The sequence below is a fragment of the Physeter macrocephalus genome, chromosome 7 (assembly GCF_002837175.3).
Source record: "Physeter macrocephalus isolate SW-GA chromosome 7, ASM283717v5, whole genome shotgun sequence".
NCBI lineage: Eukaryota > Metazoa > Chordata > Mammalia > Artiodactyla > Physeteridae > Physeter > Physeter macrocephalus.
The window spans coordinates 79,915,533-79,941,970 of record NC_041220.1 but is presented as its reverse complement, the minus strand read 5'-3'; the positions used below and the strand labels follow the sequence as shown (position 1 = coordinate 79,941,970).

Sequence of the window (26,438 nt, the reverse complement as noted above, 5' to 3'; positions counted from 1 at the left end):
AATATGCCAGGGGGTGATAAGTGTTGTGAAAAAAATCAAGAGGGTCAAGGGGATAGAGAATGATGAGGGATCTAATTTATATAGAGTAGCCTGTGCAAACCATTTTGATAATTTAACAATGTAATGCCTTTTAGTATGTATTGCTCTTTCATAAATAATTACCCTAGGAAGGACTTCTCATCAGAAATGCACAAATTTTTGAGCGAAACAATATTATATTGTATAGTAAAAGTTGATGGGACAGAAGAAAAAGTGTTATTTAAATAAATGCTGAATTCCATGCCATGAAAACCTTAATGCTTAAGTTTACTACATATTTTTCATAAAGTATTTGGCCCAAGAATTCAGTTAAAGCCGGGAAATATTTCTGTAAACCCCTTTCTATCGGGGGGCTATAACAAGCTACTTTATCAATAGATCTTTTTTTTTTTTTTTTTGTGGTATGCAGGCCTCCCTCTGTTGTGGCCTCTCCCGTTGCGGAGCACAGGCTCCAGACGCTCAGGCTCAGCGGCCATGGCTCACGGGCCCAGCCGCTCCGCGGCATGTGGGATCCTCCCAGACCGGGGCGCGAACCCGGTTCCCCTGCATCGGCAGGCGGACGCGCAACCACTGCGCCACGGGGGAAGCCCAATAGATCATTTTTTAATGTATTTTGTTAAAGATTTTTCCCCCAAATACCCATGCTTAGACAGGCTTAAGCTTAGGCAAAAATTGTTAGAGACCTAGCTATAAAGGATTTTGAGCAAATTCTGTCTTTGAGGAGTATTTTCCAACTTTGCTTGTGTAAATTCTCTCCATTTGTCATCATTTCCATTATTCAATATGACATTTAAAATTTTTGTTGCAATAGTGATCTTTTATTTTTTAAGTCTTTTATTTAAATATTCTATTTTAATGGTCGTGTTATCCTCGTTCTAAGTTCTGATTTGTTTTTTCTTTGATTGAACTTGCTAGGAGGTAAGAGGAGATACCAGCAAATTTTTTTTTTTTTTTTTTTTTTTTTTTGGCGCGTGAGCTCTAGAGCACACGGGCTCAGTGGTCGAGGTGTGCGGGCTTAGTTGCCCCACAGCATGTGGGATCTTAGTTCCCCGACCAGGGATCAAACCCATATCCCCTGCATTGGAGGATGGATTCTTTTTTTTTTTTTTTTAATACAGCAGGTTCTCATTAGTTATCCATTTTATACATATGAGTGTATATAGGTCAATCCCAGTCTCCCAATTCATCAGTACCAGCAAATTTTTAAAGAGCTAGATCTCTAATTCTGTAATTTCATTTCTTAATTCTTTAGTTTCTCCTCTAATCTTTATTATTTCATGACTCCTTTTAGAGGGCTTATTTGGTTTTCAACTTGAATAGACTGACTAGTGCATGTCTTTTCTTTCCTTTTTAAATAATCAATGCATTTAGAAAGTCATAAATCTTACAATAGAGGAAATATCCCACCTACAATGATTATCCAAGCCATCCACTGTGCTTAGGTGCCGTTCCTTTTTCTTTTATCAGAGTCTTCACTTTTTTTGCTCCAGTGCTTCCGCCTGCAATCATCAATCTCACCTTCCTGTTGGATCATTCTCATCATTCTAATATGTTCTGTGTTTTTAAAATCAACAAATAAACAAGCAGGCAAAACAAATCCATTGCCTCGATTCCTCAACTCTTCCAGCTGTAATCTCATTCCACAGCCTCACTACTGAGCAGAATTTTCTGAAGGAGTTGTCTGTACATGTTCTCTCTTATTTCTCGTCTTCCGTTAACTCTTCAACCTACTGCAGTCTGGCTTTGGTCCCCAACCCTTTACTGAAACTGCTCCTATCTGATTTTTATGTTGCCAATTCCAGTGGACATTTTTCTTTGCACATGGTACCTAACCTCTCATGTGACATTGTGACCATGGCTTTTGCTTTGAAACACCTTTATCCCTTGACTTGCCTAACACCATAGGCTGCTGATTTTCCTCTACTTCATTGGTTGTTCCTTCTAGTGTCCTTTGCCTTTATCTGTTAGAGTTACTTGGAGCTTGGATCTGAGCTCCAGGAACATTTATCCAACTACCTGACATCTCCCCCTAGATGTCTCAAAGTTGCCTCTAACTTATCAAGAAATGAACGCTAATTTTAAAAATATCACAGCTAATGAGAAAGTATGATAAATGGACTGGATATAAGATAAATGTACTTAATACTTTTATTATAATGACAATAGCCATGTGGAAATGCTAGAAAAAATTTATTGCATTTACAACAGTGAAAAAAGAGAAAATAAAAGAACATGATAAAAATTTTAATAAGAAAGGCACAGGACCTATAGTTAAAAGATTTAAAAATCTTACTAATGAGCATAAGATCTGAACAAACTAAAAAACATATGCTTGGATGTGAAGCCTTGATATCATAAAATGCCAACCATCTTAAAATTAATACACAAATTTAATGCAATTCCAATTAGAATCTCAATAGGGTTGGATTTTTTAAAAAATATTTATTTATTTATTTATTTATTTGGCTGTGCCAATCGTGTGCAGGATCTTTTAGTTGCAGCATGTGGGATCAAACCTGGGCCCCCTGCACTGGGAGCATGGCGTCTTAGCCACTGGACCACCAGGGAAGTCCCTAGGGTTGGAGATTTTTGTTGAGAGGATTGGGTAATATTATTTTAAAGTATATATAGAAGAGTACATATTCAAAATTAGTTTAAAATTTATTGTAAAAGAATATATGTGGAGATGGGAACTTGCTTTAACAAATAATAAACATATTGTAAGTGTACTGTAATTAAAACACTAATATTGGCATAAAAATAGACAAATGGTGCAACAGAATTAGCATCCTGAATTGTTAAAATTCATAACAAAAATAATACTTCAATTCAGTGGGAAAAGGGTGGTTTATATCAAAATGATGTTGATAATAGAGGGCTCATATTAGAAATATATAGATTATAATACTTATTGTTGACTGGTGGGCCTGTGAAAATGAATGAGAAGGATACAGCCACTTTACTTTTGAAAATATAAATTTCAGGAAAGTAAACTATCTTTTCAAATTTAAAATGCACATACTTGCAACCCAGCAGTTCCACTCCTGTGAATAAATTCCAGAGACACAAAAGCCTCACAAGGATGTTTATTTCAACATTATCTTAATAGCATAAAACAAAAAAACCTGAAATCAATCTGCATGCCCACTAGTAAGGAAGTAGTTTAATAAATTGTGTTTTACAATTATGGAATATTATGCAACTATTAAAAAGATCATTATTAGTTTATATTTCCATGTATATAATTTTGGTGGGAAAAGCAAAATGCCAAAAATATGTATACAGTATAATCTCTTTTATAAAACAATAACAAAAACTCCTATATATGTGTATATAAGTTTGAATATGAGTTTTAATAAACAAAGAGAAAGGTGTGAAGGGCTCTACACCAAGCTGTCAACATTGATTACCAGGAAGAAGGAGGAAGATTGACAAAATAAGTGTCTCAGTGAAAAAAGCACGCAGTATGAGTCCACCAATACAAAAGGTTGGGGTGGCGGTGAGCTTTTGTATATACATGCGTATGTATGTATGTATGCATGTAACCAAACCCATGACTATTATAGCAGTGGTTAAAGGCTGCTACTTGGCCTTTGTCAACCCAAGATCCTAGTATCCCTTTAAAATCAGAAAGCCTATTTCAGTGGCTAATCTCCCACCTGCATCTCTAGCCTACTCAGAAGAGCTACTACATTAAAGAGGTATTTATTTAATGTATATCTCACTATCTTGGTGAAGAGGGTCTTTGGCCCCTCTTGGGAGTGGAGGCATGGTACAACATTTTAACGTTCACATCTTTGTATTTCTTCTCTATATCGGGAAATATCTTGCATATCAATGGTCTTTTTAAATAAAATTTTAAAACTTTATTTATTTTTGGCTGCATTGGGTCTTCATTGCTGCATTGTGGGCTTTCTCTAGTTGGGGCAAGCAGGGGCTACTCTTCTTTGTGGTACATGGGCTTCTCACTGTGGTGGCTTCTCTTATTGCTGAGCACAAGCTCTAGGCATGCGGGCTTCAGTAGTTGTGGCATGCGGGCTCTAGAGCGAAGGCTCAGTAGTTGTGGCGCACGGGCTTAGTTGCTCCACAGCATGTGGGATCTTCCCAGACCAGGGCTTGAAACTGTGTCCCCTGCATTGGCAGGCGGATTCTTATGTACTGCGCTACCAGGGAAGCCCATCTCAGTGGTCTTTAATGAAGTCCACTCTTGTGTTCAGGCTCCAACCAATCAACTAAACAGCAAAACAATTAAAATTAGCTTTTGGAGCTGGCACAGTGTAAATGGACTCTCTGGTAATTGTTCTCATATTGGCAGATTGAATTTAAAATTTGAAATTATATTTATATAAAATTATATATATTAAAATGTATTCTTTATTTGTAATGTTCATTTAATTATCCTTTTCTCTACCAGAGTATAGCCCTCTTTAAAGAAAGATCTTTGTTATTTATTTTTCTACCTCTTGTGGTGCCTTAAACATGTAAATGCTTGGTAAATACTTATTTGCATGAAGACAGTGATGGCAAGATCATTATGAACTACTACAGTGGCATTTCTTCATTGTGTGGGTCTATACCATGCACTGCAAGATGTTTACCATCTCAGACCCCTGCCCATTCAATGCCCATAGCCCTCTCTGGTCATTCCAACAACTAAAAATCCATGCCCCCTACTTCCAGAAGCCTTTCTGGGGTGTGCGAGCAGAGGGTTGGTGCTACCTTTGTTGAGAACCACAAGGCTAGAGTAATTTGAAAAGCCTTTCTAAGGGCAGCAGTATCTGTGCTAAACCTTGAGGGATGAGTGGGATTTCAAAACCAGAGAAATTGGGACACAAACAGCATGTAAAACAGGAAGCACAGTAGACTCTGTCTTAACTGATGAAGCAGTGTGTCCGTTTGGAAAATAGTTAGAAACAAAGTTGGATAGGTAGAGTGGAGTTAGGAGGGTGTTGATAAAAGGAGTCTGACAGAGGTGAGAGGAGAGGGAATGGTGTCATTTCACTCTCTAATGCATACTGCATGCTACTGCCAAATTAATTTTCTAAAACATTGCCCCGTTCAACAGTCCACTTAACATTGCCTGCTAGCCTTTACACCTTTGATGTGTGTTCAGGGCATTTTATGTCATCTTATGCATCCAAATTTATCTCTTATTACTCCTAATATTAATTAGGTATTTCTGGTTGGCTGATCAAACTGATATTCCCCCCTCTTTCTTTGTCAGTATGCTCACTTCATGCTTTGTTAATATCTTTCTTCCTTTATAAAATCTTTCATCATTCTGGCTGTAAAACTTCTTACTATTCTTAGAAGCCTTCTCACACCATCCTGATATCTCCTTTCTCTTTCTTATAGTATTTATGGTTTGTCCTACAGTATTTGGCACAAAATTATACATGGCTTTTCATGCCTATTATTCTTATTTCTCTGAATAATTTTTATTCTCCTAAAGAGCTGTGTAAGGTTAAGATATGCCTCACAATATTTTTGTAAGCCTCCAAAGCAGCTTTTTTTGTCATTTATTTGTCATTTTGTCATTTGTCATTTTGATATAGCACGAGATATTGAGCACCCTGAAAACTCAAACTCTGTTCTTGTAGATGAAAAAATGTTAATACTGCAGCATTATAATATTTCTTATACTTAAGTTATCAATTTTGTTGTTTCAGTAACTCGATTTAATTATTTTTGAGGGTAGGAACCAAGATGTATGTATCTGTTCCCCCATAATGCCTTTAGAGTGTCTTGCTTACAATAACCATTCAATATTTTAAAATCTGATTGCATTTGATAGATTTTTATTTGCTTTATCAATTCTCCTTAGCTGTAACCATGTTCAGACCATTGCTTTGTTTTGCTAACAACAGAGGGCACCATCAGGGTACTTAAACACCCAAGAAATAATCCTATCCCAGTCCTAGGTAGCTTTCTTGAGACACACTTTCCTTTTCCTAAGTAGTGTCATAGAAATTTGGCTATTGTAGTAATTTAGAGTGGCTCAATACTAATTATAGAGCAATATGGACTTCAGGTCATTTATTTGACAAAGAATAAGTACTGTCATGTTTTGATCCTTTGTAGTTTTCAGACTTTTCTTTCTTCTTAGTCTTCTCAATATTCTTTGGTCAGATGAAGTCTTACCCAGATCTTACTATATTAATGAAACACACTCCTTTCCTGAAGGGAGAAGATAGAAGTGGAGGGCAGTGAACGGGAACCCCACCTTTGTACTCCTCCTTCTTCCTGACCGGCATCCAAAGAGCCAGCTTGAAAATCACTATAACTCATCTAATTTTAAAAAACTTTAAAACAACCTGTTGTTCTGTGATACCTCATTTAGGAACTTAGTATAAAAATAGAAACATTTTAGTTTTACAGTGATTTTTAAGTACAAAGGAAAATGCTGTGGAATACATTTCTTGTTTCAGCAATAAAAGAGTTAATATACTAAGCAGCAGAGACTGAGACACTGCAACGGGATAGTGCTTTCTGTCTCTGTCATTTGTGGTTTAAGAAAAGGGGGTGGTGTTCTGCGTTTAAAAGGACTTTAATGAATGCTGTCAGTGTTTGTGAGAGCTAATGGTCAGTAAGGGAAAGGAGAGTAGGGGACAGTGGTCTAGCTGTTTCAGGATAGGTGGATGAGAGTTTGCTCTGATTGAATGGAATGTTCCACCGTGTTTCATCTTTTTTTCATTGTCCTTTGTTCTCTATAATCTGATATATTGGTATAAAAGTAAATGTAGATATATATGTGAATGTGATTTATTTTCCTTTCAATTTGTTTATTGTGTACAACAGGGCATATACTTCTCTTGTCTTGGTTGGATGCACAAATCTCTGTGCAGTGCTTTTTGCCCGTTGCCTAGACGATCACTTGGTTTCTCTGAGGATGTCTGGTTCTCGTAAAGAGTTTGATGTGAAGCAGATTTTGAAAATCAGATGGAGGTGGTTTAGCCATCAAGCATCATCTCCCAATTCTACAGTTGGCAGCCAGCAGGGAGAATTTTGGAATCGAGGACAGACTGGAGCAAACAGTGGGAGAAAGTTTTTAGATCCGTGTAGCCTACAATTGCCTTTGGCTTCAATTGGTTACCGAAGGTCCAGCCAACTGGATTTTCAGAATTCACCTTCTTGGCCAATGGCATCCACCTCTGAAGTCCCTGCGTTTGAGTTTACAGCAGAAGATTGTGGCGGTGCACACTGGCTGGATAGACCAGAAGTGGATGATGGCACTAGTGAAGAAGAAAATGAATCTGATTCCAGTTCATGCAGGTTGATTATTTTCTTACTGATGGAAATGGGGTGTGGGGGTATATTCTATATACTGTTTAAAATAATTTAGTATTATTATTTAAAATCTATGATTTTATATATATATATATATACCTCTACATATATTCACATACGTAATATCTTGGTATGTATATGTGGTACTTTTGCTGGGATTTAAAAAAATGTTCTAATATTGATTTTAATTCTGTAAAATTATAAAGACAACAAATAGCTTTCATTTTGAAATATCTTGTGTTCCCTATATAGATCTGGCTCTGCCTTGAAAATAATACATGGTAGCAATTTTATGCATCATTGCCTTGCATTTTGCTTCATTCGTTTATCTTCTATATTCATAGCAAAATTATAGAAGACATTTCTATAGTATAAAAATTTTTATGACATTTTAGTTTGCAACAAATTATAGAGTCATTTTTAAATTTTTATGAAAATGAAAGGTTTTATGAGGAGAGGCAGATTGTAGTTGCCAATAATTTTTGCACCATTGTAGTTGTCAATAATATTTTTCTTATGGTTATTTCTCTTTGTCCTATGTTGCAGCCCTCCAGACTAATTCAGATAATACAGTAACATGTCTCTTTCTAAGATGACAGCTACTAATTCCTGTTGCCTTCACTTCTCTGAAAATTGTGCTATTTAGGGAAATGAAGGACATTCCTTCAGGAGAGTGTAAGGGAACATAGAGGAGCTAGATGTAGTCAGCTGGTGAAAAGGGGGCAAAAAGGAGGGGAAATGAGTTTGAGGAGAGAAAATTAAAAATTGGTAATTTCATAATGACTTTATCCACCTTTAGCCGTGGAACCAGGCTTTACCTCTGAAATGAATTTTCTTCTTAATCAGTTTAAACTATAAATACTATAGCATATTATGTAACAAGTTAGGGCCTAAAAGTCATCTTTCTGATTCATCTTCATTCAAAAATATTTAAAGGCTTATATTTTTCTAGATTAATTACTGGATCCTTTTTCTTTTAAAATTTCTTTACAGGTTTTGATAACACTTGTAATTTGTATGTTGGTTATTAATATAGGCATCATAAGAGATGGAGACAAAATGAGTTCGTATATTCAAATATCTTTTACTTGGGGATATTTACCGCCTTCTCTTCTAATCTTCAGAATATGGAATTCTGAACTGTGATGCTGGAATAATAACAAATATAGAACAATCCTCTATAATCATTTGTGTAATGGAGAGAGGGGAATATCTTTACATAGGTAACTAGTGTATTTAATTTTTTAAAATTTAATTAGTTCATGATTTAGCATTATTTTAAGGGGATAGGAGCCACGAATAATTTTAATTGGAGATCATTTGAATTAATATGGTTTCATTGTTTTGTATTTTCTTTGGATACTTGTTGCCATAAAAAGAATAAAGTATATATTAAAAGGTTCAGGGTTTATCATTTTTGGGATAAAACCATTCCCATTTGGTGGGAAACCAAAGAGTAATCATCTTTTTATTTGAAACCAATGCAATGTATCAAGAATATTCCAACAAAATTAGAAAAAAAACAAAACATTCATTCATTTACCAGCATTAGTTATGAAAATCTTAACATGTATCTACTACCTAGAGAGATTATGCATATGTGAGTATAAAATTTATATACATGTATAACCTTAGAAATGTTGTACACACATATGTCACTATAATTGACTTCCTTTAACAGAAGTAGTTTGCATAGCTAATGATTACTGAAATTAAGTTAATCTATTCTTTAGTATCCATATTAAAGTGTCATCTTGATGGGATATTCATTATGACAGAAAAAGATTTTTTTTTTTTTTACTGAGGTAGCTATGTGCATACTTCAAGAAAATACAGTTGTCATTTTTAGTTGTAGGAGTTATAAAAATAAGAAAATTATGTTTTAAAATAAATGTAGTTATTTTTAAAATGCTAATCAAGAAGATTGAGAAAGTAAATAATAAGATGGGAGTAAACAGTTCACATCTGCAGTGACCAAACTATTTCTAAAATATTATTTCAAAAATAAAATGTACTTAGAGAACATATCTTTGATTTTTAGATATAAGAGGGGAAATCTGTCAAAGAAATTTAATATTCCTGGTGGTTTAAAATTTCTATCCCAACATCTTATTGCAAAAAAGTAAAAAGCATTCTAGATTTTAGAAACGTCATTTGTGTGTATACTTTTACTTTTCCATTTTTTCCCTAGATTAAATACATCTAATTCTCACATCCTCCTTCAGTCCTCCAGCTCTGAGTCTTTGATCTTCGTTATGAGGATAAATTTATTTGCCCCCAGCTTTTTGATTAAGTAAGCAGTCTCTACGTGTTTGCCCTTGTACTGTAAACAAATCAAAAACTATCACTGTTAATGTCAAAAGAAGCTACACTGACATTCATCAGATTTTGTATATAACTTGGAAATAAGTTATTTTCATTATATAATATTTGCAAAAATAAAATATATAGTAAACATTTCATTTGAGTATACTATAGATTGATATCACATGGTGGGGAAATACATACAATATACGAAGAATTTCTCATTTAAGCGGTCATAATACTTGCATAGACCTCAGAACTTAGATTGAAATTTTGAGTTATTAGAAAAAAGGGAAGACAACTTAGTGGTTTTACATACACCGAATCATAACCCCTACAGTGGGTCCAGAAAAGTTAAAGCAGAAGTAAAGGGCTTCCCTGGTGGCGCAGTGGTTGAGGGTCTGCCTGCCGATGCGGGGGACACACGGGTTCGTGCCCGGTCCGGGAAGATCCCACATGCCGCGGAGCTGCTGGTCCCGTGAGCCATGGCCGCTGAGCCTGCGTCCGGAGCCTGTGCTCCGCAATAGGAGAGGCCACAACAGTGAGAGGCCCGCGTACCGCGGAAAAAAAAAAGTTAAGAGGCAGCATATGTTTCTAATTTGTTTGACCACTTGTATTCTGAGTAGGAGATATGTCTGCCTGAGCCTTCGACTTACGGTAATTTCTGCTGTCACACATCTAAGTGACTTGAAAGTTTCTTATCTTTTAACTTTGATCTTGGATCTATAGCCTAGCCACTCTTTGTCTATGGAATCATCTCTAAGTCATTACTTTGTTATTAAAATACAAACTTTGTTTTTTATACCATGAGGAATTTTAGACCCTAAGTAACAGTTGTGACCTATGTGAGCAGTAGGTTCCAATGACTTTAACTCAGGATGAATTTTCACCAGGGCCAGCCAGGTTTACATAGTGGCTCACCATGTGACCGTAGCTTAAACACGGTTTACACTTTACTGGATTTGCCAGTTTTGAAATTATGTAATATTGACATATTGGAGAAATTTTCATTATTTCAACCTTTGTTTATAAAGTTAGGGTTTAATATTTTATATATCAGACTATTTTTAGTCAATATGTATAAAATACTTCTATACAAATATCCAAAAATTGTAATAGCTAATATTGATTGGGTACTTGCTATCTGTGAGACACTGTTGTAAGCATCTTAGTACTATATTACCTCATTTAGTCTTCACAAATTTCTGAGTTAGATTGCTATTATTATCATTCTAATTGTAGAGATGAGGCCAATGAGGCACAGAAAGGGTAAGTAACTTGCTCAAGGTTAGTAAGTAAAATGAAACCGCATTTAAAAAACTAAAGTTTATATTTCTACAATAGTTTTAGATTTACAGGAAAATTTCAAAGGTAGTATAGTGAGTTCCTTATATCCCACACCCAGTTTTCCCTATTACTAACATCTTATATTAATGTGGTATATCTGTTACTGTTGAACCAGTATGATACATTATTATTAACTAAAGCCCATACTTTATTCAGATTTCCTTAACTTCCTTTTTTCTGTTACAGAAAACATCCTAACGTCCTTTTTTCTGTTTCAGTCCAGGATTACAGTTACATTTAATCATCATATCTCCTTAGGCTCCTCTGGGCTGTGACAGTTTCTCAAACTTTGCTTGTTTTTGGTGACCTTAGCAGTTTGCAGAATAGTGGTCAGGTGTTTTGTAGAATGTCTTACTCAGTTGGGATTTGTCTGATATTTTTCTCATGCTTAGGTGGGGGATAATGAGTTTTAGGGAGGAAGACCACAAAGGTAAAGTACCATTTTCAGCATATCATATCAAAGATACATATCATCAATCTAACTTATCATTGTTGATATTGACCTTGATCACTTGGAAATAGCTGCATTTTGAACCCAAACGATTAACATGTAGATTTCATGCACACATACCAGTAAGCAGTTCTCTGTGACTATTCATTTAATCACTGAGTTCAACTTGGATCAACATAACAGTTAATGATTCAATCTATCCAGTTTCACTTTCTCTCCTCAACTAATTTTCTCAGGCTGGTTCTTGAAAAAGCCAACCCTGGCTGGCATACAGGCATAATCTCTCGACACACCCACAACCCTTTACCCACAGTCATCCGATACATCTTATCCATTGTTTGCTACTCTGTGTTTCAACTGCAGGTACCCTTGAACTCTTCTATACCTTGTCAGTTGATTTGCTATTCTTTGACTCATCTTGAAGGCATTTAGGTCCTTCTCCTCTCCCAACAAGGGGTTATCTTCATAATATACCATTTCTCAAGTGCTATCTCCTTTTTCTTGACCCTCTTTAGGTTGTCTCTACATCTCCTTGTTTGAACCATTCTATTAATTCTGGTTCACTTTAAAATTAAAATCTTATATGTTTCCACGTGAAAAAAATTTTGCTTCCAGAGATGGCAAAGAAGTTCAACTATATTGTACTTGTATCTGGGAAGGATGTATTGCATTGTCCTCCCTCACACATGTATGCCCAAGTCATATCATGGATTCCCTTGACATAAGCCATGGAACCTCTCCCCAGAAAACCGTCTGTATGTGTGTGTGCACATACATGTGCATATGTGCACATGTGTGTGTTAAATATTTCATATGGGGTTCAAGGAATTCATGAACCCTCTAAAGCCTGTCTGTACACTGTATCAATCAGTGTTCTTAGTTTTAAGCAACTGAAATTGGCTGGTTTAAACAGAATAGAAATTTATTGGAATCATATTAGTTCCTAGAAAGAATCAACTTAGGAAAAAGGTTGAGCATTACAGTTGCACAACTGGTCTTTATAAGTCCAGATTTTTAAGGCAAAAGAACCTTTTATGACACTTATTGCTTATATTTTATTTTCATCTAGTTGGAACTGGGTAGTGAAGTTTCACATTTTTAGAATAAGATATATTAAGCATGAAAACAATGATACACATGCACACACATAAACACCCCACATAATCACTCATATGCACAGAACCATATAATTTGGCCATTTAACTTTAGGGAATATATTAGTAGAGAATAGGCTAAGATAATATAACAAAGAGATTCAGAAATATAGTGGCTCAAATAAAATAGAAGTTTATTTCTCTATCGGCTAACAAATGGGGAAGTGGCCCAGGGCAGACAGGTAGCTCTGCTACACAAGTTCCCTCAGAGACCCAGATTGCTTCCATATTGTTTCTCCATCCTGTAGGGTGTTATTATTTCTTTATGGTCAAAGCTTCCTCAGCTCCACCTCTGCATTCTAGCCTATGGGAAGGACCAAAGAAAGAAAAGGGAGGACGTTAAGCAAATAATACAAGTTGCATATATCAGTTCTGCTCACGTGTCATTGTTGAAAACCTAGTCACATGGCCACAACTAGTAGCAAAGGAGGCGTAGCTGTGGTCTCTGCCTGGGTAGCCATGTGTCCAGCTAAAACTCATTACTGAGGTAGATGTGAAGAATGGTTTGGAGGTTATAATCAACAGGGTGCAAGAGGTGAGGACAGCTGGATAGAACTCTTCGGAATCTTTGGATCTAATTTTTTTTTTTTTTTTTTTTTTTTTTTTTTTGCGTTACGCGGGCCTCTCACTGTTGTGGCCTCTCCCGTTGCAGAGCACAGGCTCCGGACGCGCAGGCTCAGCGGCCATGGCTCACGGGCCTAGCCACTCCGCGGCATGTGGGATCTTCCCGGACCAGGGCACGAACCCGTGTCCCCTGCATCGGCAGGCGGATTCTCAACCACTGCGCCACCAGGGAAGCCCTGGATCTAATTTTTTCATGAGTTTTTTCCCATATTATTTACTATTTTTACCACTGAGACGTGAGCAAATAGAGATAAGCAAAAATTGAAAAACAAAAATTACAAATTACCCTGCCAACCCAAAATAATAACCATTAACAATTTGAGGAAGTATCCTTCCAGTATATTTTAGGTAAGTATAGAATAAAATTATGTTTTTAGAATAAAAATCTGAATCTTATTGTACATACTATTTTGTAACCTTTTTTGCCCTAATGTAAACATAAAATTAAGACTCTTTTGGTCAAAAAAGGCAGAAGCCCAGCTCAAACTGACAAGCAAAAACTAGAACATTTTGATTCACATAAGTAAATAAAAACTCAAACAACTTTAGACATGATGAATCCAGATACTCAACACCAGAAATCCTTTTTTTCCCCCTCTTTAGAATCTATTTTCCTTTGTGATGGCATTTCCTTAGGCAGGCTTTCTTTGTGGTAGCAAAAAGCCACTAGCAGCTCCAAGTTTACTTTTTATCAGCTTAACCTCCTCAATGGAAAGAGAGTGACTCTTTTCCAAGAGTACCAACAAACATCTTGAAATGGACTCTCATTGGTCTTGTTTGGATCTTATGTCCACCCAAATCAATCATTATAACCAGAAGATATGATACTCTTGTTGGCCAGGCCTCAGTCCCTTGCTCACCTCTGCCCAGGGGGAAGACTCAACTCTGCCCAAGCCCTGTGAACTGAGGTAGGGTATGTGTGGTTTCCCAAAAGGTCGAGATGGGTCTGTTACCATAGTAAGAATCCTGGATAGGCAAAAGCAGTGTCCAGTAAAACAGCTTGCTATGTCATTAAATGTTCTCCCGTATCTTTTTGAATGGCTGCATCATTCTCCCTTGCACAGACATACCTTTTGGTTATTTAACCAATATTCTAATTTTTTTGGAATTTAGATTGTTTCCAATATTTTCTTGTTAGAAACAACCTGTGATAACCTCCTCCCCATAGTTAGATCTCTACATACAGATGACCATTTCCTCTGAATAAAGTCCCAAGGGTGTGCACATTTTTAGGGTTTTTGATCTGTATTCTCAAAGTTATCTCAGGAACATTACTCCTCTTTTAATTCTCAGCAGCATTGTATGAGAGGGCCCACTGGCCCTTCTCCTTCACACTGGTTATTGTTTAAGAAAATCTGATTCTTATATAAACAACATTTGACTCTTTTCACCACAGATACTCTGACTGCAGGACCAGCAGAGAACTCCTTAAATTCCAAAATGAAAAAGTATTTCTCTTGAGAAGGGAAGAGGTGAAGGTATTCTTTTTCTTTGCCTCTTGCCATTTCTCTTTATGCACCTGCCTTGTCCTCTCCTTAAAAGAGACAACCCCAACTCCTCTTCCTCCTTGCTCATCTAAACCTTAAGATGTATTTCAAATCTCACCGGCTGCTTGTTGCCTTTCCGAACACCAGCCCATACTGATCTTTCCTTTCTGTAAATTCTGATCGCAGTTACGTTCCCATTGGGGATGTACAAGATGATCTGTTGGAGAAATGGTAATTATATGTATATATACTAGGATGTTCATTTACATTTTATTTTTTAAATCTCTATTTTTTTCTGTTTTATAATATAAATAATAATTGTACAATGATATATGTATATCTTTTATAAACTCATAAATATCCAGGTATTGGGGCACATGCTTAAAAGTATACTGAAAAGGATATGCGTAAAAATTTTTTTAGAGACTGCTAGCCTATACTAAGCAATTTACATTCTTATTTTACATTTGTGATTTTGAATATGTGTAAAAGATGTCAAAAGAGTCATGATATAGTAATCTGCACTTTGGCAAAAGCATGAATTCTGAATGCCAGAAGCTATGAGGCAGCTTATCACTTACCTGGGGAGTGAGCCAAACAGACCACTTAGAGTTTCAGTGCAGCCTTGTTTCCTACTCAAAATCATATACAGTATAATTCTTGTGAAGTGATTTTTAAAACTTCTTTTTGAAAAATTACTCCTTTAAGAAAGCCTAATGCAAGTTCTGGTGATGATAGTGAGGAAATCTAAATAGTTTCTAATAAAAAGATAGTATTGGCCATGGTGCATATTGTGTGCGCACAGATGTGTGAAATCTGAAGAATTGCAAGTATTAGTGTTCCTGTTTACTTTTTTCCACTTTATAAAACTTAAGTCTTCAAATTCTAAGTCCCTTCACTAAAAAAAAAAAAATCATACCTTCTTTGCATCCCCAGTTTCTAACAACTGGTGCAATGCTGCATCTCAGGAGTTACTCTATAAATAGTTGGTGACTTGATTTGTTTGATACTTGCCTCTTTTCTATGTTTAGGCATTTTCTGACTTACAAATTCATAGCCTACTGCAGAGGGACAATAAGCTAAAAATTAAATGTTTCCCGGTAGCCTGGAAATATCCAGCAATGTAGAGTTCATTACAGTGAACGTCTGTTACAAAACATTTGAATGATCTCATGATGCAATTCTTTGAAATATGACTTACCATCTTAGTAACATCAAAGAAATAAAACTAAGCAGAAATGTTAGATATATTTCCTCTGTTACCATGTAAAGATCTAGTAGAAATCACAGAGAAATGTGTTTTAAATGCTCCATAAATGGCCTATTCCCAGATGTTTATATTGTGGGTTAGGATGTCTACTGGGTTTGTTAAAGGCCATGTTAATTAGGAATCAGGAAATTTAGTTATAAAAATTGATAATGTTGGCGATCATTTTTTAGGAAGACAACCAAACAAACAACATTGTATAAGACAAAAGACTGAGATTACAGGCCTTCCCATTGGCCTTTGAAAAGCAAGGATCTACTAATAGGAGTTTATTTACCTTGATTGAGTACTTATTCTGTGCTAGGGTTATGCATTCATTTAATAATCCTCCCATGAAGGATCCTCTAAAAGAAAGTACTATGTATTACTTATTCCTGTATTGCTATTGGAGGTAAGACTTAGAGAAGTTAAATAACTCGTCCAGATACATAGGGACAGAGTTGAATCAGCGCTATGCAATAGAACTTTATGCAATGATGGAAATGTTCTATATCTGCACCATCCAATCTGGCAGCCACTAACCCCATGGGGCTACTTGAGCATTTGAAATATGACTAGTTCAACTAAAGAACTTTTTTATTTTATTTTATTTTAATTAAAATAGCCACATGGGGGCTAGTAGCTACTATATTGGACAGCACAGCTCTAGAACCTTCCTAAAATGCTCTTAATCAGTACCCCATACCTCTCCAATTCAGGCTTCCAAACCAAAACACATAATAGGAAAAGAAATAGTAAGAAAGTACTGACATTATAAATTACACAGAGCCAGAGTATTAAAAACATTTGATTAGCCAGAGATAGAGATGTTATCTCTGCCCCATGGAAACCTAAGAGACTCTTGCTGTCTTAACCCTAGCTAAGGGGCAGTAACAGAGCAGTAGACTTTTGTCTAGGATCCTGAATTCTCATGTCTTTTGTTGTTGTTGTTATTGTTAAATTATCCTCATTCATATTGTACTATCATTCTCCCTTCATACCCTTGGTCCTTGCACTCACTGATGCCTTAGGGTAAAGGTAAGCAAAAATTTCCATTCCTTTGTGAGTGATTTGACCAACATTCTGAATGCCTCCTGATCCCTGGTTTTGTATCCAGCTGCCTATATGTCCTTGGTTGATCACTTTGAGCCATTTGGGGCCTCAAAATTTTCTCATCTGCAAAACAAGGGAGTTGAATTAAATGACTACATAGGTTCCTTCTAGATGTAAAAGTTCTGTGTACAATGGTTCTGATACCTAGGTTCTACAGTTATATGGATATGCAGTAAATTCTTTTTTTACGTAAATTCTTCCATTATTAAAATTATATGTGCAAGGTCCCAAATTTCTTAAAACAGAACAAGAAATGCTAGAAAGCTGTGCAGCTCTTTGAGCCTGAGTAGCTCTGTTCCTACCTCTTTCATGTTCCTTTTGTGAATGGATAGCTTCGCTTTTCCATAGACTACAAATCAGAAGCCTGCACTTCTTTTGATCCTTCATTTGGAGCAGTGGGAGTGATTGCTATACCCAGAAATCTCTGAATTAATTGTCACATTGAAATAACATGTTTATTTAACATGTGATAGGAACTGAAGCCTTGAAAGCAAATCAAGAAGTTCGAAATGTTCAGCAGAGAGTGTAAATAGGAGTAGAAAATTTGAATTCTTAGGAGCCAGAGAGCTAATACAAATCAGCAAAGAGGGTAAGGTTGGTGGTCAAGAGGACAGCTGGTCCCCCTTTTCTAGGACCTGCCCGAATCCAACCCAGAGTTGCCACAAGGGGGTGTGGGCCCAGGGGAGCCAGTCTTAAGTCCTGGAGCCGAGGCTGTCTCTCTGACAGCCCTTGGACGGGCCTGCGCATAATGTGGTCAAGAGGACAGCTGGTCCCTCTTTTCTAGGACCTGCCCGAATCCAACCCAGAGTTGCCACAAGGGGATGTGGGCCCAGGGGAGCCAGTCTTAAGTCCTGGAGCCGAGGCTGTCTCTCTGACAGCCCTTGGACGGGCCTGCCCATAAGGCCTTCCAGAACCTCCAGATCCTGTTCCTCCACTTGATGTGACCTCTTTTTAGGTGTTTGGATGCCTTCAGACAGGTCCTCCTATCTCTTTAGGGCTGTGGTTGTTAACTTGTAGATTAGTGAACAGGCTTCAGGGGGCTCTAAAATCTCCTCGGAAATTGTATGCAAAATTGTGTAAGGCAACTGTGCATTTATATGGGAAAAGCTTCAACAGATTCTCAGAAGGGTTAGATGATGCAATAAAAATTAAACACCTCTTTAAAAAAAAGTTTGAAATATTATTTTAGAATCATAAATAGTTGTTTTGTTAATGTGTATGCATATAAACAATTTTGATGTTTTACCTTTATGCTCATTTTGAATATAACAAATATTCTGTTAAGTTTTACTAGTGAATTTAAAATATTCAAAGAAATTCAGTTTACAAGTCTGAAGTAAAGTATCTATTGTGTATATCAATGTTTTGAATCTGTAAGTCGAACACATGTTGATTTGTGTAATGTATCCATCTCTTGCCTGAAGTGTACTGATGGTCTGCAGCCTGTAATGTGTTAAGATCACATGTAGGGCTTTAAAAAATATGATGTTCAGGTCTCACTTCAGACCTACTGAGTCAGTCTTAAGGAATGAGACCTTGAACACAAATGCTGAAATGCTTTCCAGATTATCCTGATTCATGTCATAGACTGAAGAACTAAACACTCTGAAAGTTCTTGACAAGAAAAGAGATGGTCTCTTTATTAATTGGGTTTATACCAACATCAAAGCTAGCCTGTAATAACTTAGTGGTGTTGGTGTTATGAAGTTCTATTGTTCTTTCAAAATTTAACATTGATTAACATTTATGTTTGGATGATGGCAATTTACCACTCAAAAACATTCAACTAACTCATTGTCTAGTCATTACTGAGAATTTATTATATAGTATAAGAAATGTAATACAAAATATAGGAGCCCTAAAAAAAAGTACTTGATTTATTTACCTCATATTTTCTTGTTCTTGAAAGAATTTGGGCTTATAAAAATCAGGTGTTCTAATCTTCCCTCATCCTTAGATCACTAATACTCAATTATTTGTCAGTATTTTGACAATATAAAACTTCATTTTATTGAGAAATGTTTTAAATCTTCAAATTGGTATTCATCAAGATCAACATTATTTGTTTTTGCTTATGTTACATTTTTCCTAGATTTTAAAATAGTTTCTAATTCTCATTTATTTATATAAGCAGCATATAGTTACACATTACTCAATACATTTTTATACTAATGATCTTAAATGTAAAGTTGAGTATTTTATACCAGATTTCCCAAGTCATTACACCAATAATATTCATAGTGTGCAATATATACCTTCTAGATAATATATATTTTGCTTCTGTTATCATTATTGACAGTTATCCCCAAAGAACATATTTTAGGACCCATATTTGTATGGTGTTGAAAATGCAATGGGCTGGGAGGATTTAGGCAGAGATATTTATTAGTTGAGGCACTGCTAACTTTCGAAACTGATACATCTCAATCAACATGAGAGTCCTTGTGAGTATAGTCTGTGTATACAGTCTTCTCAATTAAGAACACTCCTGTGTATATTTTACCTCTTCCTCCATATAAGTCCTCAGTCCACATGGACTTAGAAAGAAAGAATGGGAGATACACACCTGCTCTTAGCCACTCTAGCCTGGAGTTGACACAGTTCATTTCGATCATAAGACCACACCTATCTGCGAGAGAGGCTGGGAAATGTAGTCTAGCTATATTCCCAGGAGAAAAAGAAAAAAGGTTTTGGTGAACACATAACATTCTCTACGAAAGCCCTATTTCTGCCATGAACAAACTCTGGCTTTTGGCAAAACACTTAATCTCCTTGGCTTCAGTTCCCTTTATTTTAAAAGATCCAAAGTGTTTTTGATAAGATTATTAGATATTTATATTAAGAAAATTCTCTTACGATATAGTGAGGCTTAATTCAACAAAGCATTTATCAGAATCATTATATCCTTAAAAGTAGATCTGATGAGAAATGATAACTAAGTTATGGCATAGTCGGTGGTTTTGTAGTTAATTGCATAACCAAGGGATGTTGATTACTTGATTCAAGTGATCTTGGAGAAGGGATCTAGGGGAGAGGGGTGGGTTTAGGATTTCATTCTTAGTCCCAGTCTTTTCACTTTTTCACCATTTCCATCAATGAATCATAATGAAAATATAGAACTCATACTCTTCAAATTATAATTTGGAAATTTCAAATAATTTTTAGATACCTGGGTTAGGCCATCAAATTCTTTTAAGCTATAATCTAAGTTATAGGTTACCTGGGCTATTGAAGACTAGTCAGAGAATCAAATGATTTATTTATAATTTATAATGATTTATTTATAATCTATTAATAATTATTTATAATTTATAATTTATTTATAATTTTATGATAATATATTTTGTATTCTAAACAGTTATAAATGAACTGTGAACATAACCCATTTTTAAATAAAGGATGGCTTGGGTTTATATCTCCAAAAGAGTTTAATTCCCTTCTGCCTTCAAAAAATGATCTCTTATGCCCTTAAATATAATGTTGGAGCTATGACTATCAATATGAATATAGTTTGGCTCTTTTTCAGCAGAGACGTCGTATTGACCGGAGAAGAGACCTCAGGAACAGGCAAAGAATATGTGTAGCTATTAACTAGAAGGTATCACATTCACAATGTCTGCAAGACACACATATGTTTGAGCCATCATTTGATTTTCAAAGGCAAAAATGATGAATGATTGTTCATTAATATAGACTGATAGCATTGCTTCTATTACATTTGAAGGATTTAAAAGGACTTAATAGGAAAGATATTTTTAATGTGTTAGCGACTTTTCAAAATGTGTGTTTTCTTTCTTTTCAGGACTTCCAATAGCAGTCAGACATTATCATCCTGCCATACTATGGAGCCATGTTCATCAGATGAATTCTTCCAATCCCTTAATCATGCTGAACAAACATTCAAAAAGATGGAAAACTATTTGAGACACAAACAGTTATGTGATGTAATTCTAGTTGCTGGTGATCGCAGAATTCCAGCTCATAGGTAATTGTTTTCTAAATTTCTATATGTGTGAAATATTTCCTTGATCATTTAGTTATGTATGTTGAGGTAACTTGTTCTAATTGATTATGCAATGGACTCTTTTGGTAAATTGGTATATTTCATGGAGTTTCTGCAAAGAAGACAGTGCATATGAAATTATTACACATTAAATGACCCCAAAAGGATCACTTTCCCTCTGTAGAAGCATAAAAACAAAACATACCAGCCTGAAATTAGTATTGTTTGGTATAGATTTCAGCTACTATGAGCAGCACTCCACCTAATTCTACCTATTAAATAACTTTCAGTAAGCTCAGTAGAAATTAGAGCTTTGAGTATTTAGAAACAAAAAGGCTGGTGGAATGGAGTGGCAAAACTGTTGAGTTTTTAAATAGCCACATCTATTCCAACTTCTGTTTGCCTGCCTCCAGGAAATACGAAAAGCAGTGGTGCTAGGGAATAAAAGCCTTTAACAGAAATGAAATATTACTTCTTGATGTAAGAAAAGGAAATGGAAGCTGTCAAATAAATAACAATTCATTATTTTTCTCCTAATAATTACATATTTAATTGTTCAGTGTTAATCACCATTATGATCCCAAAGGTTTTTTTAATAATACCTTTCAAAACTAATTAATACTGTGTCCCAAAAGTTTTGTTAAACCCTTCAAAATGAAAGTAAAATTAGAAAAAATGGGCTTGGTCTTAAAGTTTTCAGTTACTCAGTTCAGCATACATTTATTGAGATGCTACTATATATTGTGACAGAAAGTCCATGTTGTGAGCATGGGTTTATTAGAAAGATATTCCAACCTGAATTTCATACAGGCATCTCAAATTTCTGTTTCCAAAACAAAACTCATTACCTTATCTGCAACGCTTGTGAAAGCCATCACCATCTCACCTGGATTACCAGTGCAAGAAACTCCTAACTAGTCTCCCTGTTTGCACTTTTTTCCCCTACATTCTGTTTTCTACACAGCTCCCTAGTGATCCTTTAAAATGGAACTTAGATCTGGTTGCTTCTCTGATCAAGCTTTCCAGTGCCGCCTCATGTCACAGCGTGAAAGCCCATGTCCTCACAGTGGCTTATGTGACCCAGCCTGCCATTACCTCTTTACCGTTCTGCCCTCCTTTCTCACTCTGCTTGAACCACACTGACCCCCTTGTGGTCTCTTGCATGTGGCAGGCATGCAGCTTCTGCCTTTGGATTTTTGCACTGGCTGCTACTCTGCCTGAATGCTGTTCCCAAATACCTGTGTGACTAATTCCTGCACCTCCTTCAAGTCTTTTCTCAAGTGTCACCTTCCCATGAGACCACCTATTTAAACCCACTTCCCATTTGTCCTTACCCTGCTTTTTTCCCCATGGCACTTATCACTTTTTGATGTAGTATAGAATTTACTTCTGCTGGGTATTGTTTTTCTCCCTGTAGAATATACGACTCCATAAGAGAAGGTATTAATACATCTCAAGTATTTAGAACAGTGCCCAGTATTTATTAGGTGTGCATTATTATTTGTTCAGTGAATAACTGAATGAATGGGCAGTTCTCAGAAGAAGAAACCTGAATGGCCAAAAAACATTTGAAAGCACCTTCAACCTCACTAACAATCAGGTGAATGAAAATTAAAACAACGAGATACCATTTAACACCTTGCAGGTGGCCAAAATTTTGACATCGACAATATTGTGGGGAAAGGTTAACTCTTATGCAGTGCTGGTGCTAGACTAAACTGGCACAGCTCTTTGGAGAGCAGTTTGGCAAACCATAGGATTCAGCAGTGCCCTCCTGGGGAGAGAGGTGAAGGGAATTAGAGAGGAGCACAGAGAGAGCTTCAACTATTATCTGTATCATAATTTCTACTTCTTTAACAAATGAATAAAGTAAATCTGTGTAAGTGTGCTGATATGGAAAATATCTTCAAGACATATTATCAAATGAAAAATGCACATTTCAAATACATATATTTATAACCTATTTTTGCTTATATGTGACTATCAATAATTTGGAACGAGACATACCTTATATATAATAATGTATTATAACAAAATACAAAGTATAGTTTTGTATTGTGATAACGATATAATTTTATAACAAAATACAAACATTATAATATACTATAATAATTTAAAAATCATGAAGTTTAAAACTAACCTGCTAGGGACTTCCCTGGTGGTCCAGTAGCTAAGACTCCATGCTCCCAATGCAGGGGGCCCGGATTCGATCCCTGGTCAGGGAACTAGATCCCACATGCTGCAACTAAGAGTTTGCATGCCTAACAACTAAAAGATCCCACATGTGGCAATGAAGACCTGGCACAGCCAAATACATAAATAAATATTTTTTTAAAAATAACCTAAAACCAGTCTCAAATGTCTTCCATATATTGACCACCTCTACAATTAAAAAAAAAACTTAGGTTATTTTCAAAAGTGATAAAAAGAAGAACCTTTACATTTTTCCCCCCATGTTTTATATCATCAGTTTAATGCTGTGAGCTTGTAGCTTTTTTTCAGGATGTTAAAAAGGGATATTTAAGTAGTGAATGAGTAAATCATTTATGTCAGTAGAAAATTTTCAGTAATGGTAATTTGTTACTCAAAGGAAGGAGCTAGAGCATAAAGCAATTTGTCAAACTTAAAATGCATTTCTCAGTACCAAACACTTTCTATGGGTAACAAAATTTTTTTAAAAAAGGAAAAGAAAAATAAGGAAAAAGAAAGCAGCAGCATTTACTAATGAACATCAGCTTTGATGTTGTCACTGATTTGTTGTTTTTCTTCTAATATGTTCTTAGGTTGGTGCTCTCTTCTGTCTCAGATTATTTTGCTGCCATGTTTACTAATGATGTCAGGGAAGCAAGGCAAGAAGAAATAAAAATGGAAGGTGTAGAACCTAATTCACTATGGTCCTTGATTCAGTATGCATATACAGGTAATAAATCTGAAAATATGAATTTAAAACTTTGTAGATTTAAGTTGTATTATTAGATTTCAGATTTCTGCTTTTAATAAAGCCTGCCACAGCTAACAGTTAATTCTGCTGTTATAATCACCACCCCTGGTGGTATGTATATAGGTTAAAATCTCTATATTAGAACCTTTAAAATGGTTATCATAATTAAGCTATTGAATGATATTTTTAAATGTTAATGTAATAATTTGGTGAGTTATGTTTTTTAATTTTTGCATTTAAAATTTTAGTTATATGTAATAGATATATTACTAATTAAATCATTCTTTAAAAATTCTGGAAACAAGCTATTAATTTTTAAATTTTAGTAGAAGTCACAAAGTGCTAATAGTTTTTTTTCATGTTTAGTCCTTTTTTTTTTGGAATGTCTTAAATCACCTATGTCTGGAATGCATGTAATGAGCTCTTGTTTAGAATTATTACTGTTAACACCAATTACCTTATAAACTAAAGTTAATATAATTCCATAGTTAATAGGATTTCTTTTTATCATTAAGGCCGCCTTGAATTAAAAGAAGATAATATTGAGTGCCTGTTATCTACAGCTTGCCTTCTTCAGCTTTCACAGGTTGTGGAAGCATGCTGTAAGTTTTTAATGAAACAGCTTCACCCATCCAACTGTCTTGGAATCCGTTCTTTTGCTGATGCTCAAGGTTGTACAGATTTGCATAAAGTGGCTCACAATTATACTATGGTATGTGTTTTTTGAAAAGCAGGAAGGTATATGCTCTTTGCCTTATTCCTTATTGTTGCAGGCTTATCTACATGTTGCTGTCTTCCCATGGCTCAGCCATATGTCTTGAGGTTCAGGCTCACTGTGTAGTGTGTCATATTTTCATTGAGTTATGAGAAAAAACATCAAGTAATATTTCTCCTGGATTTATGAGTCAAGCCTTAAGTTATTATAGCCACTAGGAAGCAGAGCAGTAGCCTAGGACTATTCCATTCAAGATTTTCAGATCTGCTGCTTTTTAAAGCAGGATTTCCCCCAGACAGCTTATTTTGTAGCACATGGATGAATTTCAGAATTGTCCACATACTGATGGAAGTTGGTCATAGTGATTATAGTGTATTGGTGCAGTACTGGTACAGAAGATAGGAGGATGAAAGGGAGACTTTTTATTAAGGATAAATCTGACTATATGTTAGAAGTGTCTTTAGCTACATAGAAAAATGTTCTTATTAATTGTAGCAAATTATGTGCTCAAAATAAAACACAGGGGGTTCTCATGCAGAAGCCTGGAGGATAAAGGATATAGATTGCTCTAGGACAGCAAGAAAATAAGGGCATGTTGAGGGCATACTGTTGGGACCAGCCTCCACCATCTTAATAGTAGAGGGATTTGGGGAATGGAGGTATGTGGATTTTTAAGGAATGACCATCTTGCTACACATGGGTCTTCACACCTGGGCAGTGATTGAAATTTTTGCTTTAAATACTTCATTTAGGGCAATACAGCTTCTGAGAGAAGAAAGAATGTGAACATTCACATACACATATATCATTATCCATGTTACTGATTTAGTCAACATTTAGGAGATATTTTTTTTGTCTACCCTCTCCTCCATCCCCCTTCCTTCCATTGAATTGGTTTGTAGGTGAAAGGATTGAGCAGTACTTTAGGAATCTTCTACTAGAGAAATAGAGATTTGGAAAAAATTATAAGAATAGATATTTGTAACTATTAGGAAGATTAATTCTACATACTTCATGAGCTTAATGTGAGGATTAAATGAGTTAATAGAAGTTTAGCACTTAAAACAGCAATTGATACATAGTATACCCAGTCAATAAATGATATCATAATCCTCATCATTATTTAGATTTACTCTGTTCAACACAGTAGGGATCTATGTGAGTGAGCAAAAGCACTCAGGCAAAAGCAGAACCTTTATTCTCCCCGTGGTGTAATCGCTTCTTAGAAATGTTTCTTATTTATGATGTCAAAGTGTTTCAAGTGACAAAATAGAGATTGTGTGACAGGGCAGTACTGTACAGACCTACCATCAGCTTAACATCTTTTAAATTAAGTCCTTTGAAATATTTCCACTGCCCCAAGCCTTTCTTTTTTTTTTTTTTAAGGAGACTGGCACCCTCTTTAAATTTTTGTTTGTTGTTTTTTGAATTTTATTTATTTATTTTTTATACAGCAGGTTCTTATTACTTATCTGTTTTATACATATTAGTGTATATATGTCAATCCCAATCTCCTAATTCATCCCACCACCACCCGCTTTCCCTCCCTGGTGTCCATATTTTTATTCTCTACATCTGTGTCTCTTTCTGCCTTGCAAACCAGTTCATCTGTACCATTTTTCTAGATTCCACATATATGTGTTACTATACGATATTTGTTTTTCTCTTTCTGACTTACTTCACTCTGTATGACAGTCTCTAGGTCCATCCATGTCTCCACAAATGAC

General features: G+C 35.6%; 1 protein-coding gene across 6 annotated transcripts in view; it reads left to right on the top strand.

Annotated features, from left to right (window-relative positions):
* KLHL5 (kelch like family member 5) overlaps positions 1–26,438 on the top strand; it is an 83,013-nt gene that overhangs the window by 11,220 nt on the left and 45,355 nt on the right. Inside the window, exons 2-5 of one of the 6 annotated variants that reach the window (XM_055086095.1) lie at positions 6,838–7,311; positions 20,855–21,037; positions 23,839–23,975; positions 24,512–24,708. In XM_055086095.1, the coding sequence (XP_054942070.1) occupies positions 6,929–7,311; positions 20,855–21,037; positions 23,839–23,975; positions 24,512–24,708 (900 nt within the window). In that variant the 5' untranslated portion in view covers positions 6,838–6,928. Of the gene's footprint in view, positions 1–6,837; positions 7,312–8,497; positions 8,550–9,573; positions 9,620–14,613; positions 14,685–20,854; positions 21,038–23,838; positions 23,976–24,511; positions 24,709–26,438 lie in introns of those variants that run through there. The other 5 variants (XM_007102311.3, XM_007102314.4, XM_028492055.2 and 2 more) reach the window with 5 other exon arrangements.